At 50.3% G+C, this 18,950-nt stretch overlaps 1 protein-coding gene across 1 annotated transcript in view; it reads right to left on the reverse strand.

The window, feature by feature from the left end:
- Positions 1-2,110: 2,110 nt before the first annotated feature.
- Positions 2,111-18,950, reverse strand: part of CORO1C (coronin 1C) — a 41,031-nt gene continuing 24,191 nt past the window's right edge. The window contains exons 3-11 of the mRNA XM_057412828.1: positions 16,315-16,437; positions 9,091-9,220; positions 6,791-6,972; positions 6,074-6,193; positions 5,367-5,471; positions 4,076-4,221; positions 3,435-3,492; positions 3,099-3,344; positions 2,111-2,476 (exon numbers count right to left, since the gene is read on the reverse strand). Coding sequence (XP_057268811.1) covers positions 2,357-2,476; positions 3,099-3,344; positions 3,435-3,492; positions 4,076-4,221; positions 5,367-5,471; positions 6,074-6,193; positions 6,791-6,972; positions 9,091-9,220; positions 16,315-16,437 — 1,230 coding nt within the window. The 3' untranslated portion in view covers positions 2,111-2,356. The remainder of the gene's footprint in view (positions 2,477-3,098; positions 3,345-3,434; positions 3,493-4,075; positions 4,222-5,366; positions 5,472-6,073; positions 6,194-6,790; positions 6,973-9,090; positions 9,221-16,314; positions 16,438-18,950) is intronic.

The following is an 18,950-nucleotide window of genomic DNA, read 5'->3' on the forward strand; positions in this document are numbered from 1 at the left end:
CTCCAATTCAAACCCCCAAAGCATCCCCAGGCCTGGAGGGACCGGTCCACACGGACACAGAGCTCAGCGGCGGGGGGGAGCATCACGGATGGGGTTGGTTTCCAAAGAAAGGCTTGGAATCAAACTGAAAAACACACATTTACTGCAATACAAAACCAGCACCAAACAGTCAAGTAACCCGGAGCAACTGGATCGGGAATCCAGCATCAGTGGTCATGGATACTCCTCCTCCTCCTCCTGTGCTCACCACTTACAACACAAAACCCCACGTGGATGAAGCTTCCATGCAAGCAGAACACATCCTCACCTCCTCACGTCCCCCTGCAGCTACGTCACTTGGCCATCCCCACGGTGTGGTTTCACCTCACACACACACACACAGAAACACAGACATCCCTCCAGAACACAGAATCCTCAACCTGCAAGCTCTGAACATGCAAACCTTGGGGAGAACAGGGAATGTGAAGAGTTCTAGCTACCCTAATGCAAAATGAGAATCGAAGCCATCACTTCAGCCCGGAGGAAGGGACACGTTCCTCCTGCCGAGTGGCAGCCACCAGAGATGCTGCTCTGCTGTGGTGGTTCCAAGCACACTCCGTGCGTGCAGCTCAGGGATGCAGGGAGCTGTTTCAGGGAGCAGGACAGGCACTGAGGTTCCTCAGCCAACAGCTCTCGGGCACCCCATAGTCTTTGTTCACTTTGGGGTGCCAACACTGCCCCAGCACCACCATCCAGCCCAGTGTGGCTTCCAGAGTGCATGGATCCCACTCACACCACAGGGACCTGCCCCTGACCCAGGCAGCCCCTTGCAGCCAAAATCCTTCTTAAGCAGAGCTTGAGACCTCCAAGAAAGCCCATGAGGAGCTCACGAGCCCGGTGTGCTCATGGGGTGCCTCCCGCAAGGATCCCAAAGGACCATGTGGGAAAGCAGCTCTGCAACCGGGATCAAAACCACCCTCCCCACTCCCTGCTGCTCCACTGACCTGGGAGAGAAGCGCCTGGAGCTGGAGGATGCTCATCTGATCTGGGAGCAAATGGCTTCACAGAATCACTGATGGGTTGGAAGGGACCTTAAAGCTCCTCCAGTCCCAACCCCCTGTCATAGGCAGGGACCCCTTCCACTAGAGCAGGATGCTCCAAGCCCCTGTGTCCAACCTGGCCTTGAACACTGCCAAGGATGGATCTCCAGCACGGTGCTGGGCTGAGGCAGGAATGATGGAGAGGAAGAACAAGATAATAGCTGCATTTTGTTTCTGGAGACCCATTGTGACAGAGTCACTTGGCTGCTGCTAACGCTGCTTTGGCAGCAGAGCCTCGGTTTCTAACATCAGCACTGAGTGAAGGGCCAGGGGATTGCAAGCTCGTGGCATTCAAAAGCTTCTCAAAGCCAATGAGCATTGGTGGTGCAGGAGCAAGTATTTACAGCAACATGTGGCTGGAACAGAGAGAACCTGGAGGCCCCCATAGCTCACCTGAAGCTATGCTCCATGGATAAAGGTAGAAACATCACCTGCATGAAAGGAACTTCTGCCTCAAAGTAAAAACCTGCCCCTTCTGCACATGGCTGGAGGAGTCCCAAACACGGGGATGTTTTAGAAGGGCACCGTGATGCTAGTTTATAAGTGGAGTAAAAGAAGAGGTGTTCTGGGGGGGAATCACCTCATTCAGACTGACTTTTGATGTAAGCAGCCAGGCAGCGGTGATGGGGACAGGGCAGGGAGGCAGCAGAGGCAGCTCCTGTGGGGTCTCAGCAGCAGCCTTGGCCACACTGCGAAGGAAACCCATCTGACTGCTCAGAACCTAAGGTTTATACAAAATAGCTTCAGTTTTGTTCTCTGAACAGTAGAAACACCCAGCACACACACACACACACACACAGAGGCCGTGCTGTCCCTGGGAATTGAAAACACAAATACTGCAAAAGTGGCAAATCAGGAAAATAAAAAGCAACTTTTTTTTTTCTTTTTTTTTTTTTTTTCCTCTTTTCTTTTTTTTGTTTTTTTTTGGCAACTTTAAAAAATGGTTAAGAACAATGTGGCCTTGGTCCCTACATCTAGAAAAAAGATCTCTGGGCACAACATCGAGAGTCAGGATGGATGTGTCGTCAAGAACATCTGGGAGGGGAAATAAAACCCTGTCAAAGTAGCACTTATTTCTTGTGGCCTTGGTTGACACAGTCACAAAATTCATCAAAACATCAGGAAAAAAAGAAAAAAGATCTTTCACTAAAAAGCTTGGCTTGAAATCATCGCTCTCGTTGACGTGAACTGAGGAGAACAGGAAAGCTCGGACTGGAATGCTGCAGGCTGCTGCTTGCTCAACTGGGAACTGGGATGTGCCTGGGCTGGCGCCCCGCTCAGTCCGCGATCTTTGCCATCTGCTGCTCCAGCTTGGAAATGCGCTCGTCCTGGTTGGTGATGGTGTCTTTGATGGATTTCAGCTCTTTCAAAATCTCATCCAATTTGGCTTCGTTTTGCTGGAAGACAAGACAAGACAAGAGGTGTGGTTGTGAGGAGAGCGGCTGGGATGTGCTCTTGCAGAGGGGAGTCCCAAAGCAAGGGGCTTCTCTGAAGTGGGTCCTCACACTGCCACAGCTGGGATGCTCAGGGCATGGACCAGCCTTTCCAGCGCCAGCAGAGCAACCTTGGAGGACATACTGGGCCCACATCTGCTCTTTAACAACCTTTAAGGACCTGCTTGACTGACAGAGGTCACTTCCACATCTCTGTGTATTACTGTACCTGTGTTACTTACAGAGCCCACCTACGGACTTGTACAACTCCTTTTGGGCCTGCCTGGGCTCAGGTTCACTGGTCCCACTGCCTGGGCTGGGTTTTACACACCAGGAGCTCTCCCAGGCAGGTGGGTAGCTGGAACAAGAAGCTAAGCCTTCCCTTGTGCCACAGGCCCCAGTCACCTTCCACAGCTACACCCTGCCTGGAGCTCCACAACTCAAGCATCACCTCAACTCCAGGTTACCCTCTTGGCACCCAAATCCCAGGGTACTTAATGCTTGAGCTTTGTTATAACTGGTTGTGAGGATGCAGCACCCTGGTATTCATGTCTCATGTCCCAAAACGCTCGTGGACTTTACTCACAGTGTTTGAGGCATCAGCTGCTTTCTTTGGAGCATTTATGAGATCACTTTTCTTGTTTGCTGCAGGCTTGTTGTCCAGTATGTTCTTCTTGACCACCTTTAGATCCCTGTTCTTGCCTGGAATGTACCCATGCTTCAAGGAGATGAGGAGGGGATCGGCATTCTTCCCCTCAAACCACTCCTCTGCTTCCAGAGCTGCCTCTGGACCGGCTGTATCAGGGTACAGGTCATCCTGGAAGAGGTCCGACTGCAAGCCAGAAGAGATGAATTGGTCAAGTGCTTTGGGGCTGGAAGGCACGAGCTGGCTTCAAAGACATAAGCGGGAGGCAGTGCTCACCTTTCGAGGAACCGTCATGATGATGGGCTCACATTTCCTCTCGTGAAGCTTGAAGAACCTTTCACATCAGAAGAGAAGGCGTGACTTAGACGTGAGGACAGCCAGTGCTGTGCAAAGGTGGCCTCGGTTGGGCCGCTCACGTGCAACAGCGTAAAGGGAGACAGAGGAGATCAGAAACGAGCAACCCTAAGGAGTCACAGCGCTAGGACCTGCAGGGTCCTGCAAGGGTTGGAGAAAACCACCCATGACTGGTACCAGTGACTTCAGAGAGTCACGCTCTGGCCAGGAGGGATGTCACACCAGTGATTCACAGGTATGCACTAGTCAGCCTTCTGCTCACTGCTTTGGGCCTGCTTTGGGCCAGTGCCACAAACTCTAACATCCTCAGCCTGGCCACCAGGCACTGCTGCTGCAACATTCACCTATTTCAGACAAGCCCAGACTCTGCTCCCTTCTCAAGGCTTCCTGCTCACATTAATAACCAAAGGAGCACCCAAAGGCTCCAGGGGCAACATCCAGTATGCTCCCTGGCTTGCACTATCTAGATGCAGAAGCAGGAATTCTGGTTTCTGAATCGCCGAACTTGTGATGGAGTGGCTTGCTAAGACATCACCCCTCATCCCGACAGGCTCCCTCCTTACCTGGCAATCTCACACTTGTTCACATCAAGGCCCCTCTTTGGCATGAACCCCATGCCCCTCTGCGGCTCTTTGCTGCTGAAGGTGTTGAGGTAGTGAACATAGGGGGATTCATCCGTGATCTCAAAGTAGCGAATGCTGCTGTCACCCTGCAAGGAACACAAGAGGGATCACTGCAGAGGGGCCAGGGCTCCCCAGGCCCACAGCCCACTCCCTGCCAGGCCAGGCAGCCATCACTGTCATCCAACAGCCTTTCCTTCCAGGAACACTAACACAGACCAAGGCACAGTTTACAGCTCTATTTATCCAGGCTACAACTTCCACTGCTTACCAGTAGACCATCACAGAATCCCAGGCTATGGGATTCTGCCACGGGCAGGGACCCCTTCCACTGGAGCAGCTTGCTCCAAGCCCCTGTATCCTTGAGCACTGCCAGGGATGGGGCAGCCACAGCTTCTCTGGGCACCCTGTGCCAGTGCCTCAGCACCCTCACAGGGAAGAGCTTCTGCCTGAGAGCTCAGCTCAGTCTCCCCTCTGGCAGGTTAAAGCCATTCCCCTTGGCCTGTCTCTACAGGCCTTTATCCAAAGCCCCTCCAGGTTTCTTGTAGCCCCTTTTATGCAGTGCAAAACCACTGTAAGGTCTCCTCTGAGCCTTTTATTCCCCAGGCTGAACAAGCCCAAACTATGTCTCCTCTCAGGCTACTCAGAGCAATTCCTATCAGACCATACACTGCTGTGTTCTGCCATCCATGGGCATCAGAACTACCATAAAGGTGAGTCCACACCAATAAGAGGTGTTTTGCTGACAGTATCCAACTTGTTGCATTAAGAGCAGCTTTACCTGAGTAAATCCATGTCAAAGAAACATCCAGTTACCAACCAGCCCTTCACAGGCTCTCTGATGGCTCTGCACAGTGAGGATCCCACTGATTTCAGAGCAGCCCCATACATCTGCAGCCTTGACCATTGCTGCAGTACCCATTTTTTGGTTCTAGCTTGGGGAACATCTCACAGGCATCAACCATTAACAGGAGTTTCCCTCTGACCATTGCTGCAGTACCCATTTTTTGGTTCTAGCTTGGGGAACATCTCACCATTAACAGGAGTTTCCCTCTGACCATTGCTGCAGTACCCATTTTTTGGCTCTAGCTTGGGGAACATCTCACCATTAACAGGAGTTTCCCTCTGACCATTGCTGCAGTACCCATTTTTTGGTTCTAGCTTGGGGAACATCTCACCATTAACAGGAGTTACCCTCTAAAGACACCAAGTGATGCCAAAAGCTTCTTTTTACCTTGCCACACAAGTAAATGATGTTGGTATCTGGATCGTAGAACGGCAGCAGGACCCCATTGCTGGTGTCCATCTCATGAAGAGCTATTGGCTCCTCCATGTTTTTCTGCAAACAAAAAATGCCAGATGTAATGAAGAACGGAAAAGCTGATGTTAACACAGGACCATGGCATCATAGCACCACAGAATGGCAACAGTGCTCTGTAGCTTGTGAACACGCAGCGGTGTCTCCTCCATGCCGAAGGATGTGCGTGTTCCACGTGCTGTAAGAGCCCCCAAAATCCCAAAGGACGTTTTAATCACAAAATGCAATAAAAACAGGCCCCGAGGAAATTCACAAAGCGAAGGACAAGGCGTGACACAGGCATCGTGCCAGACAGGATTGCTGCTGCCTTGCTCTGCACATGTAACACACAGAACGAAGCAACCTTCACGCAGCTGCTCTGCTCTCATACCTCCTCGGGCACCTCAAACACGCAGCTTCAGCGCTGCTCTTGGTGAGACAGCAACTGGTACATGAGAACTCATTTCCTTTACAGAGTGCACATCCAGCCTAATACCTTCTGGCACAGGAAGAAGGAGCAGGCAATGGAAGGAAGAGGGAATATGCTCAAGTATATGAGCTGTGAATTTAGTGAGTGACTGCAGGCCTGGGCTAGTAACTCAACAGACATTACAACAGCAAAGGGTAACGGGACAGGAACCTACTGGATTCCAAAGGGCAAGCTGCCGTTCGCTCATGCGGCTGAAGCCAGTTGTGAAGATGTTTCCATCAGCAAGGAAAATGGCTCGCATGGGCCGGGCTCCCTCATGGGTTTTCTCCTTCTCCTGGAAGAGATTGACAGGTTATGAACATTAAGTTCATTTACAGCAACGAACAGAAAAGCCCATCCAGTGGTGGCTTCCCTCCCAGGTGCATGGATTCACTGGCAGGACACACTGCTCCTCCACGCAGGATGCCAGCTACATGGAGCAACATCCACCTATCTTTGCCTGATGCTGGAGAGAAGAAACCAATTACTAAGCTACTCAAGAAGTGGTCATTCCTGGCTCGTTTCAGCTTTGCCTATCAGACTCCTGCAAGGTGGAAGGCAGACTTCTTTGCAAGCTACAACACATACGCAGGCTGCTAAAGCACTGCTTTGCGTATGTAACTTTGGAACTGGAATTATACAAAAGGATTAGAAGTGGAATTACACTCCTGCAGGTTTTAAAACTGAGCCCTAAAATCCTTGTTCAAGCACTAATCCCAGTAAACCCAGACAAATCCTTTGACCATTGCTAGCCCTTCCGTAGTTTCGTCCTCACTTTGACTACACACGGTGTATAGATACCAAGCAAGAAGGTTCTTTCTCTATATGCTCCTACTAACTCTCTGCTGGAGTGAAACCCAGCTGCACCCTACCAATTCCCATGCAAACTTACAGCAACAATTTCTTGTTTCCTGGGGTCAATAACTCGAACTTTTTTGTCTTTGGAAGCTGTACAGATGAGGCTGCCGTTGCGATTCCAGCTCACGTTGTAAATCATATCCACATGCATGTCATCCAAGTTTATGAGGGCTTCACCTGTTCCCACATTCCAGATGATGATTGCATTATCACAACCTAAAATAGAAAGCAACAGCTAAAGTCACAATACTGGTGTACACAGATAAAAAAGCCAGCAGCAGGGAGCAAGGAATAAACCTGCTGCAGCTCCAAGCCTCAGATGCTCTCTTAAACACACTCCATCCACTTTCACGTGCATCGAACTCCAGGCAGCACATCCTCACTCAAATACAGGCTCAGGGCAGGGACCAAGAAGCCAGAGCAGGCACCAAACTCCTCCCCTGAAAGTGTCAATCACCTTCTCAGACAAAGGCAGGAGTGTTTGGGCACTGCTCCCACAGATGGCCACCACCTCAACCAGTGTGCTGCCTGCATGCACGGGGCAGGCAGGAGAGGTCCCTGGCAGAGAAGAAGCTGAAGGGGATAGCAGGAGATGCTGGCGGGGCTGAGGGAGGTCTGCTAAAGCCTGCCCTGGCCACTGCTACTGCAGAAGCTGTGTGCAAGAGCTCTTAGGTCTTGGCTCAACTGCAGGACGACAGAGCAAGAGACCCCCAGAGCAAAGAGGCAATGTTCTTCCAACTCTATAGGTGAGCATACTGGCTGGCAGCCAGTCACTGCCTTCTCAGGACAGAGAGATTTGTGGTAGAAAGAGTCACAGTGGCACAGATGTAAAACAGGCAAGCGACAGCAGGAGAAAGAGCAGAACAAAGTGGAAAACCAATATCAGGCAGCAAAGCCAAGGTCAGCAGCTTCACAAGGACTGCAACCATCAGGAAGGTGGTTTTGCTCAAGAAGATGAAGAATAAAGCCTAAGACTGAGATGACAGCAAAATAAAGAGCAGGTCTGGAGGACCAGGTAAGGGAAGGGAAGCTCAATGTGTGGACTGAGCTATTCCTCCTAATGCTCCAGAGGGGTGAAAACATGTAACAGGGCAAAAGGTAACAATCCCCCTGAACTCCCAAAGGGCATGAAAGACATCCAGAACCTGTCTGTTGTCACCAAGAGAACCCTGGAGACCGCAAAGACCAGACAGCCTCCCTTCTCTGTTCCCTGGGAGCAAACCTGCACACACATACCTTGCTGCCTGTGAGTCTGAGCAAGCTACTTAAGAAAAATCACCTCCTTTTGTGTGTTCTCACACTGAATTTCACTGCATTAACTGCTACAAGGTCTGCAACTCCAAGCATTTCTGGGGAAAGCAGATCAAAACCAAACTGGTGCCTCAAAAAGCATTTCTATCAACAGGAGTCACACAGCTCATCTGACAGCCCAGCTGAAAGGACTGGCTTCCTTTATGGGGTGCCAACCTAAAGGTCACACTGTGAAAGCCTCGGATCATGCTAATGGTTAATGACTTCTCCATTTCATTTCCATAATGATGTGACTGTGTCTCTGTGGTCCTTGCACAGAACATATCCCTCAAGGAGACAATTTGGGAAATGCTGCAAATGAAAGCTTGTGGAAGGAATTCTGGGAAACCTTGCAGGGATCAGTGGGAAAGGAGGAAGAGTTGGGCCTTTTAGAGAAGCACGTGAGAACAGGGGTGAGGAGGGTGCAGATGTGAACACTTATCAGTGGATGAAACTTGCAGATCAAGTGAAGTCTGGAACAATTTTAATACTGTAATTCATGCCTCCAGACAATTTTCTGGCTCTTATCCCTGTGAACTGAAGATAATATAACTGAAGCCAAGATAAGGAGGGGGCTGCGAGCCACGTGTCCCAGTGTCTTGTGATTCACCATCCCCAAGCAACTTGGAGAGAAGGAAAAGGAGTCATGAAGCTCTTCCTCAAAATACCCAGTCTGCAAGAAAACCGTGAGGGAAGGGAAGGGAGGAGAAGGGAGGAGAAGGGAGGAGTAGGGAGGAGAAGGGAGGAGAAGGGAGGAGAAGGGAGGAGAAGGGAGGAGAAGGGAGGAGAAGGGAGGAGAAGGGAGGAGAAGGGAGGAGAAGGGAGGAGAAGGGAGCACAAGGGAGGAGAAGGGAGGAGAAGGGAGGAGAAGGGAGGAGAAGGGAGGAGAAGGGAGGAGAAGGGAGGAGAAGGGAGGAGAAGGGAGGAGAAGGGAGGAGAAGGGAGGAGAAGGGAGGAGAAGGGAGGAGAAGGGAGGAGAAGGGAGGAGAAGGGAGGAGAAGGGAGGAGAGAGAAGATGCTTGTGGACCCCATCAGACACGGTACCTGCGCTGAGCAGCACGTTGCGCGCCGTCGGGTGCCAAGCCACAATGCCAACTCGCTTGGAATGACCTTCTAACACCACCACTGGCTCTGTCAGGGACAGGGTGAGCCCGTTCTCGGGAATCTGCCACACCTGGAAAGGAAAGGAAAACTGGTTAGTCGAGGGCCAACCCCTCTGAAGAGTGCTGTACTCATTTGCTTCCTGTGCCCTGCACCAGGAGTCCGAGCTGTCACTTCTCCCTATTAACAGGAAGGGACAATTGGGGAAGGAATTGTTCCCAGCCACCAATGAAGCTTCAGCTCATCTGTGTACAACATCCTTCTTATTGCCAGCACATAAACACTGGCTACTTACCTGCAAACACCCCTTATCCCTGTGTCCAGAGACGCATCCATCTCAGATGCCACCCGACAGGGATTCAAACTAATCTGCCTTGCAGCAGCTCAAACTCCATCTGAACAAGCTGCTGTCTTATCAAATCATGCTTGTCCCTCGGGGGATAATAGTGCAGCTACACTGGTGCCTTCTTATTTATTAGTTTCCTCCTGCCTAGAGCCTCCTTTCAGATGCCACTTAACTGGGGAAGAGCACTTTGGTTCTGGCAAAGGTTAAAGCAGCCCACGTTAGCATTGGAAAAACTACCTTTGACTGTAGCGAAGTGCCTGTTGGCTTCCTGCCTCCTTGCTTACACAACCCTTGTGTTGCAAACCTCTCCAGGAAAGTGCCATCAGGAGGAGGAACAGACCCCCAAGGATTGCAGGCCACTGGCATTCCAGCTGTGGAGTCAGAGCAGGTTCATGCACTGAGGGAGGCGGCTTCTGCAACTGGCCAGCACCAGGGATGGGAGAGACAAAATCCATCACCCCTTGCCCCAGGGCAGGATCAGCCCGACCAGAACTATTCCTGCAATTCAGCCCTGGACAATCATCTTTGAACTGAATTTGACCTGCATGTAGTGCATTAAAGAACTGAACAGCAAACCCAGCAGTGAGCAGTTATAGCTACCTATAGGTAGGTGGCAGCATCAGAGCACATTTGCTTCGCCTTCCATTGTTTGCTTTATCTGCAGATAGGGAACAGGGCTGCCAGACCCTGCCCACGATGCCCAGCCAAGCTGTCAGAGCCGGCAGATGTGAGCAGAGTGGATTTCGGAAGCGAGGCAGACAGCCATGCACGGGGGTGACATGGATTGCTGTGCTAATCCCCGTTCCTCCCTCCTCACAGGAGCGGCTGCTGCTTAAATAAAACCCACCGGGATGCAGTAACTCCCAGCACATACCAGCTCCCCTCTAAATAACCCTAAAACGATTCCATTTCTCAGCAGTGCAGCTCTCAGCACCCTCAGGAGGAATGACAGCGACAGACACACAATTCCTCTGCAAGGGTACAATTCCCTCTTTCTCTTCCTCCCTGATGAACAGTGCTAGCAAAAAGATGACACAAACCGAGGCTTTTACCCAGCAATCAGGCTTTAACAACTGGGTTGCAGACTGGAGAGGCAGGATGTCATCCTGCTCGCTTGGAATTCAACACCAGCCTTCCCAGTGACTGCAGGCACAGCAGGCTGAGGACTAGGCTGAAACACAACCTGCCTTGGGAGCTGCAACAAATCGTTTCACCTGCCTGTTCCACGACAAAACTGGGCTGCAAAGCTGTCAGTTCTTACAGAGGCAGCTTTCTTCTTGCCAGTCAGGAAATAACAACCTGACAGCAGCAACAGTTTAAACCGTGTCTGCTGACAGAACTTTAATGTCAGTCTGCTAAAACTGGTACCCACACTTGATGCTGTAACTGTATGCAGATCTCTCGGATAAACCACCTCCAAACCTCCATACTGTCAGCACTGATGCAATGCTGCAGAACACAGAGGCTGGTTTGGGTTGAAGGGACCTTAGAGCTCATCCAACTCCAACCCCTGCCACGGGCAGGGACCCCTTCCACTGGAGCAGCTTGCTCCAAGCCCCTGTGTCCAACCTGGCCTTGAGCACTGCCAGGGATGGGGCAGCCACAGCTTCTCTGGGCACCCTCACAGGGAAGAGCTTCTGCCTAAGAGCTCATCTCAGTCTCCCCTCTGGCAGGTTAAAGCCGTTCCCCTTGGCCTGTCTCTACAGGCCTTTTTCCAAAGCCCATCTCCAGGAATTACCTAAACCAAGCTGGAAAGAGAACTTGAGAGCTGGGAGATGCCAGCAGAGAAGGCAAAGCAGGAGAGGCCGGGCTCCGATCTGAGGTACTGGAGATGCCCAGCAGAGCATTAGGTGACAAGAGAGCAGGGCTAGAAGATGTTCCATATGAGCAGCTCTGGTGTGATCCCTCTACCAGGCAGGCAGATGTTGGGGCAGAGCTGACATGGGGATAGGATACAGAAAAACCACCAAACCCACTTCTTCATTAGGTGAAAAGGCCACAACAGCCGAGACTGACCCACGCAGGCTGATGTTACACTGAGGATTAAGCAGGGAGCCAGACATCTGGTTACTCCAGGGTCTTGAGGAGCTCTTAAAAACAGCAAGCCTTGATGAACACAGCTTTCTCTTCCCCTTTGTTGGGGGGAGAAGCTCTGAAAACTGAATTTACTCACAAAAAGACCCAGGAGCAGCACTCTTGGGCCACACATGACCTGCACCCAAGTCACACAGGGTCAGAGCAGCTTCTACACCTGCAGCTGCAGCCAACCTTCCTCCCAGCCAAGGGGCAGCCCGAGCAAAGGGACCAGAGATCCCCATTTCTGTTCTGCGCTGCCACAGCTGGGAATGATGCTGGGATCCTTCTGTGCAAGTGCAGCTTCACAGCAAAGCAACTTGTGTGCCAGAAAACTCCAGGGCCAAGTTTAACGGTGAGCCAGCGAGTGCAGGGGTTGGATAGGAGGCAAATTACCAAAGGAAAGGATGTTTTAAGAGCCCCTGGAGGACACAGATATTTTTCTTTAAGGGAAAGCTCCTGTAGTTCCCAGCAGCTGCAGAGCCGTGTAATCCTCTGCAGATTACACCGACTATTGACCTAATAATCCTGCCTGGTATTGCAAAAAAAACCCCAAAAGCCAGGAGTGTGAAAGGTCAGGGAAGGCTCCCAAACGGCCTGGCCCACTCATTCCTGCATAAGGTGGGGGCCTGGCTTCAGCGTGGGATGAAACTGGGTTCAGAGGGCAAACTGAGGAGCGTTCCCTCTGGATGCAGAACCTGGCCTGTGAAGGTGAGAACACAGGATGAATACACAAAGCCCTCAAGATGAACGGGACATCAGCAGCAGTTGGCTTTTGGGGGTTTGTTGTTTTGTTAACGTGGTTGGGTCTGTTTGTGATGGAGGAAGTGAAGTCACACCACAGTGCTGTGCAGAGGCTGGGGCTCAGAGGAAGAGCAGCACGGAAAGGTCTTGCACAAACAGCATGTGAGGGAGAAAACACAGCCAACTTTCGCTGCACTATTTTGCAGCCTTTAAAGAGACCCCAAACCTGTCCCTTCTGGCTCTGCACCGGCCTGCAGAGCAGACTAAGTCAGTCTCCAGAAACAACATCAATCCTACATTCACGTTATCTAAGGAAACAAAGGAGGGTTTATCTATATCCCTGGCTCTTGTATCACTGCAGGATTTGTGCAGCCACTTTCTGTTGCTGTAAGACCTTCGAGCTGGTCCTGGTACCACATCAGAACTGTCTGCTGCCAGGTCAGCGTCCCAGGGTAAGGACAAGAGCAAGGGCTCTGGGTTAAGCTTTAAAACAACTTGCTCAACCAGATGAGCTCTCCTCTGGCCAATACATGCAAACTCTGAGCATCCACCTTGTGATGAAGCCAATTTTCCATATCTGGGAACGGCCCTTCTGATACTATCTAGAAGCATTTGTGGAATCAGACATTTTCCAGCTGAATTAAGAAACCTGCAGTACATTACAGGCATTCAGCAGAATATCAAGCATGACTATTTAAGTAATTCCTTATTTGCTGGCACAAGAAAACAAGTCTTCAAAGAGAACACCAGAAGAGGCCGCAGAAGGTATCTGCATGCCACAGAGTCTTAAAGGAAGTCTGTCTGAGAGCAATTCGGACAGGGGAGATGGGGACTCTCCATCCTGCTCTTATGCAGATGAGAGAAATTCAGCAAGAAGCCAGTGAAGGGGACAGAGGCGGCTGCTGTTCCCAACATCACATCACTTGTCTGATGAGGGCTCTTGTGTTACAGTGGACATGAAATGGGCCATGTTCTGGTCTGAGAACAAGGCATGAAGAGGAAATACCCGAACGCTTGGAGACTACGAGGATTTCATTATCTCTCAAACCACTTCAGGTGAGTTGTATTTGCCAACTCAAAAGCAATCTGCTGGCTTCATATTCCAATTGGCAAGGGCAGGAGAGGAGAGGCCAAAGTGTGTCCCGAGGAACACCCAGGATAAAGGAAGAGAATTTGCCCCTCCATGAGCCTACACTCCAGCAGAGAAAGCAGGTGGTGTTCTGAAGAGCTCCATTCTACTTGCTCCTCTGCTGGGATCTGACAGTGATGTTCTTACACCCACCAGCACCGTGACTTCCACACAGGTGGTCCTGCAAGGGTGGGCTGTCCTAAGCACTGACCCCACCATCCTTTTCTTCTCTGCCTCCAAATGATTTATGAATGCATCAGATGGGACAGCGGAAGTACCACCTGAAACCATCAGATCACACTGATCAAGAGCCTTTCATTAGATTCATTTTGATGCACCTGCAAACAGTTAAACCTCTGAAACTGTCCAAGCTACAAAGCTAAGCAGCATCAAAAAAAGATGTCTTGATGTCTTCTTTCCTAGGCCTTTACTCCAACCCCCAGTCTCATGATCTCACATACCTGTTCAAGGTTTATCTGCAGCTCAGAGGGTATTTCCACCTTCCACAAATCTGAGGTTTTATCAAGATGAAAATGCTTCCAGCTGTTGAAAGGGCCAGGTTAAGCTTCCTTGTGCAACACATAGTTCAAACTTATGGCTGCAAGGCAATCAGCCCTCTTGACCTCAGAGACACTGGTCAGATAGCATCTCAAGGCCAACCTCTCCCTCAGTACATGTCTAGCTGATGCTGCTGAGATCTGTTGTGGCAGAGGGTAAGATCCTAAATCCTCAAGTAACCAAGGCACAGATGGTCTTTAAAAACATAAGGCTTTTTCTGTCTTTAGAGCAGCTGCCACCTCTGCAGAAAGCCCCATGATCTCCTCTACCACACTGTGTTTTCTCATTTCACATTGGCTGATGAAGAGTTCAGAGCTGATGAACAACCACATATCCTTTAGAGTAAGATCAGTTTATTCACAGTGACAGGCTGTCCGGGAAGCAGGACTCCAAAACCTTTATTGAAGACTAGCAAAGAAAACAGGATGCTGAATTACCCATGCCAGGACAGAGAAGCAATTAAGAATGGGAAGGCTCATTAGCTCATCCAGTTTTGCTTCCAAATAGTCCGGGCCAGGCTTGGTCTTTGCACACTCTAGCTGTGTACAGCCCAGTTAACAACTGTCCCAAATGATTTGGGATACATCATTTCCCATCAGAAGTTGTGCAATACTTAAGAGGAGATTCAGCTTCAGTCTTCGGACCTCTCTGCTTCCATCACCACTGCTGGCACTCAGCTTCACTGCATTTTAAACCTCCAGCTAACACGCACCTAAGATCTTCCAAATGAGTGAGGATTCACTCGTTTCACCTTCCCAGCAGCTGCTTGTTCCCTTCCACTCATGACAGTTGCACCACCAGGTACCACACGCTAATGCCAGTGTGCAGACTTGCAGTCAGCTACACCATGCGGTCTGCCCACATGCCTGTTGCCTCCAGTGATGGAGGGAAGCTCACCCCCTGCCTCAGTGTGTGCAGATAGAGCAGACAACCCGCCGTGACCCCACGGAGCTTGTCTGAGCAGTTTGGGCTCTGATTCTTGCAGACACTTTGCGTCTACGTTAGGAGCGTTTTGTAACTCAACACTGTTGGCTTTTCTACACAATTCAATCCCCCTGGAGCCTCACAACATACTTCTCATTGCACTTGGATTAGAGACTTATTTTGCCTCCGAGGCAGCAGCTATGGACCCCAGCCTTGCCTGAGCTCCTGTTTCAAAAACCGTTCCTTCTGGATCCCGGTTTCTGGAGGAACATTCCTGCCTCCTGCATCCAGCCCAGTAGTGACCATGACAATCACAGAAGCTTGTTGCTTTGTTTAATATTAAATATAGTACGTTTTGTTAACATGCTTCAGCTTCCAAGACTAAGAGATCACAGGCAAGAGCTGTCCCAGGATAAGCCTCTTGGGATGAATCCCCTCCCAGACATTCTAACGACGAACAGAAGCAAAGGAATTTATCTGACATGATCTATAATAAGATTCCAATATAACGTTCAGCCTACAGCATTTCTAAATATGGCCAAAGATCACTGAAGTTATTTGGCATTATTTCATCTCACAAGGATTTTCTTTCACTTGTTCTGCTGTGTTTGCATGCACAGGATTCCACATCCATCCTGGAGCGAGGCCGTCTATTTTCCAGTGGGCTCTGAGGTACAAACAGGTCTCAGGCCCAAGGTTGGCAGGTGCAGGAGTTTCATTTCTTATTTATTAGAAAAGCTCTTTTCATATCTACTTACAACCTACAGATACAGGAAAAACTACAGCATCACCCTTAAATCAAGGGCTTGATGCGGTTCTGAAACCCAATGGCCTCTTCCCAACACACAGCACAGCACCCATTAGGATATTTGAGGTAAGGAACCACCTCTGTATTCTGCAAAGCACTACAGAGCAAGACACCTCACCAATGATGGGCATTCCTTCTTCTCCTTCTTATTCCCAAACATCAGACAAATCCCCAAGGGAAGGAAAATGGAAGAGCAATTGAAGATAAAGCCAGAAAGATATAGGGCAATTCTGCTACACAAATAGCTATCTCAGTGCTAAAGAGATTCACCTCCCAAGTCTGAGGCTGCACCTTCTCGAGCAGTAAGTGAGAAGAAAATGTCACTTGTGAGTCCAAACTCTGCTGTTACACAGGTAATAAAGCTCACTCTGCTTTTTTACTCCACCTTTAGCTACGTCCTGCAGCCAAGACAGCATCATTTCTTAAGCCCAGATAACACAAGCACAATGCCCATGACCACTCTCACATCAGCAAGGACTCTGCCTTCAGCAGCAGAACAGGAGATGTCTTCAGAAACACAAGTGTCCTTTGCAGCAGCAGTTTGAGCACAAAGCAAACCCCACAAGACCAATTCAATACTCTTACCATGACAGTGCAGTCCTCGGAGCCGCTGGCGATGACCTGGTCATTATGAGGACACCAGTCGATGTCCAGCACCGGTCCTGTGTGGCCACACACTGTGGGGTAGGACTTGTCAATTCTGCCTGTCTGGAGGGGGGGAAACAAGGAAAAGAGCTGTAAGACACAGACAGCACAAACCACATCCCAGAGTGGAGGGAGATGCATCCTAATTGTCCATTAATTCTTTCAGTGTTCAGAACTTAATGAAGCTTTAATCCTCTCATGGATCGATAGAGGAAACAAACCATCAATGCTCTTCTGCAGCACCAACCAGCTGGAGACTCCTGAGGGTGCAAGAAAAGGGTTCAGGGGTTCAGCACAGGAGGGCTTTGCTGCCCGCATCTCAGCATTTGCACTGACACCACCCCTTTGTCCAACTCCAGTGTTTTGGGAAGTTTTGAGGACACAGGTTTGCAGAGTAAAACCACTGCTCACAGACTGCCACAGCCCCTCAGCCCTCAGCCCTGCCTGCCCCGCTATGGCCAGAGGACCAAGGCGACCAGCGTGCTGCCTCCACCGAGCTCATTACACACATGAGCTTTGCAAGAGCACAAGCCAGTGAGGTGTTCCCATCTGAGCTGAGACAGGTCTAGTGATGCCAACGCTGCTACTGCAAAGACACCAACTCTACCAACTGGGTCTATGTTTTACTGTTGGAACCCCTCGATATCCTGAAGCATGTGTCGTCCTCGCCCCCACTGCTGATGCACCTAATACCCCAGCTTCCTCTGGGAATAACAATCACTCCAGCTAATCACTGCCATTTCTCTTGGTCAAGCTGTGCGCACATGAGAAGCAGCTCCAGAACCTGGGTCCTGTTCCAGGGGGTTTTGTTTCCAGGGAACGCTGTGATGGCCTTTTCATGAGAAGAGAGACAGGAGGGAGAGGTCTGGGCTGGGGTCGTCTTCTTTCATGTGTAAACATGCAGAAGAAATGGCTGGCATTTCACTTGTGCCATTCCTTGTCAACATTCCCCAACCTTGGAGGTGACATCTCTTAATGTATGCCTCCTCCCCATCTCCACGAGGAAGGCTGCTCCTATTCAACACTGTCTCACGTACAAAGGACCAGAATAATGCTGGCTACTGGCTGTTGAAGACCACTGACCTGAAGACCTCTACCAGCAACAAAACAAAATACAGAGCCAAAGTTACAGCAACCAACCAACCACCATTTCCTAAATGGCCCAATTTCGGTTTCAAGGCAAGACTGCCTCAGTGATTTAATGCTTTTGGAATCATTCGAAGTGAGAGTGGGGCAGATGAAAAGCCATGAACCAGACAGGCCAAAATGAAAGCCTGTGTAATCCCTCCTGGATGCCGTAACGTGAAATAGGATTTGAAAAATTAATACACCCAACTGCCATGTACAGCCCTTCCATCTTCAGTGATGGAATGAAGAGAGAACCATGCAGAGCATATGCTAATGGCTGCATTTCAGCAATCACATTACAGGCCAAACACAAATACAGACCTAAACCAAGAGTAAAAACACAACTAAGACTAGAAGATGCCAGTGACTACCTACTCCTGGTCTCCGGCAGGGCTCAGTAATCCTCTATGAGGAGCCTATGGTAATTATTTACAGGCAGCACGAGTGCTTGTCAGTTTAGTTTAGAGTTTTTACAGGAACTTATTACTGCAGGGAGGAAAGGAAAGAAAGCCTATCAATTTGAACAAATTAAAGCCCAAACTTCACCTTTCAGTTTTGATCAGGATGAACCTGAGCAGCAGCAGCAGCCAACTGGCTGTGACAGGCAGCTGACCGCAGGGACCAGGCAACCCACCGCCTGCTTTTGATCACCCACCCACAGCTCAGTTTTCCAGCAGCTATCTTGTACTTCCATTAGCTCACTGAACTGCAGTGCTCCCAGGGCAGCAAGGATGCAGGCTCTGTGTGAGCCCACGGCAAGAGGGAGCTCCTGATGCTTGAAAGCAGAAGGTCACGCTGCCTGCAAACACAACACCTCTTCAGGGTCTGGCTGAGGAAGACAACACAAGGGGATGCGTGCAGCACAGCAGCATAGAATCCCAGCCTGGTTTGGCTTGAAGGGACCTTAAAGCTCATCCAGCTCCAACCCCTGCCACGGGTAGGGACCCCCTCCACTGGAGCAGCTTGCTCCAAGCCCCTGTGTCCAACCTGGCCTTGAGCACTGCCAGGGATGGGGCAGCCACAGCTTCTCTGGGCACCCTGTGCCAGCGCCTCAGCACCCTCACAGAGAAGAGCTTCTGCCTAAGAGCTCATCTCAGTCTCCCCTCTGGCAGGTTCAAGCCATTCCCCTTGGCCTGTCCCTGCAGGCCCTTTCCCAAAGCCCCCCTCCAGGTTTCTTGTAGCCCCTTTAGGTACTGGATCAACCCCTACACTTGGGCATGGCACTACGGCACCAAAGGACCAACTCGGCTGCTCGCCAGGGTGCACAAGTAACAGTGCTGGACCAGTACAATGCGAATAAATGAAGGATGTGGATGACAGAAGGGCCCAAATGCTGCTGTGCTGCTGGAAGCTGCAGCTTGGCAGGAGTCTAACCGCTTTCAGAGAACTACTGACTTGTGGTCAGAGACAAAACTGTTTTCACAGGGGAGAGGAAACCACCATGCTTT

Source organism: Pezoporus wallicus, unplaced genomic scaffold, assembly GCF_028554395.1.
Source record: "Pezoporus wallicus isolate ANWC-B61680 ecotype Strahan unplaced genomic scaffold, APGP_CSIRO_Pwel_v1 contig_13850, whole genome shotgun sequence".
Classification (NCBI taxonomy): domain Eukaryota; kingdom Metazoa; phylum Chordata; class Aves; order Psittaciformes; family Psittacidae; genus Pezoporus; species Pezoporus wallicus.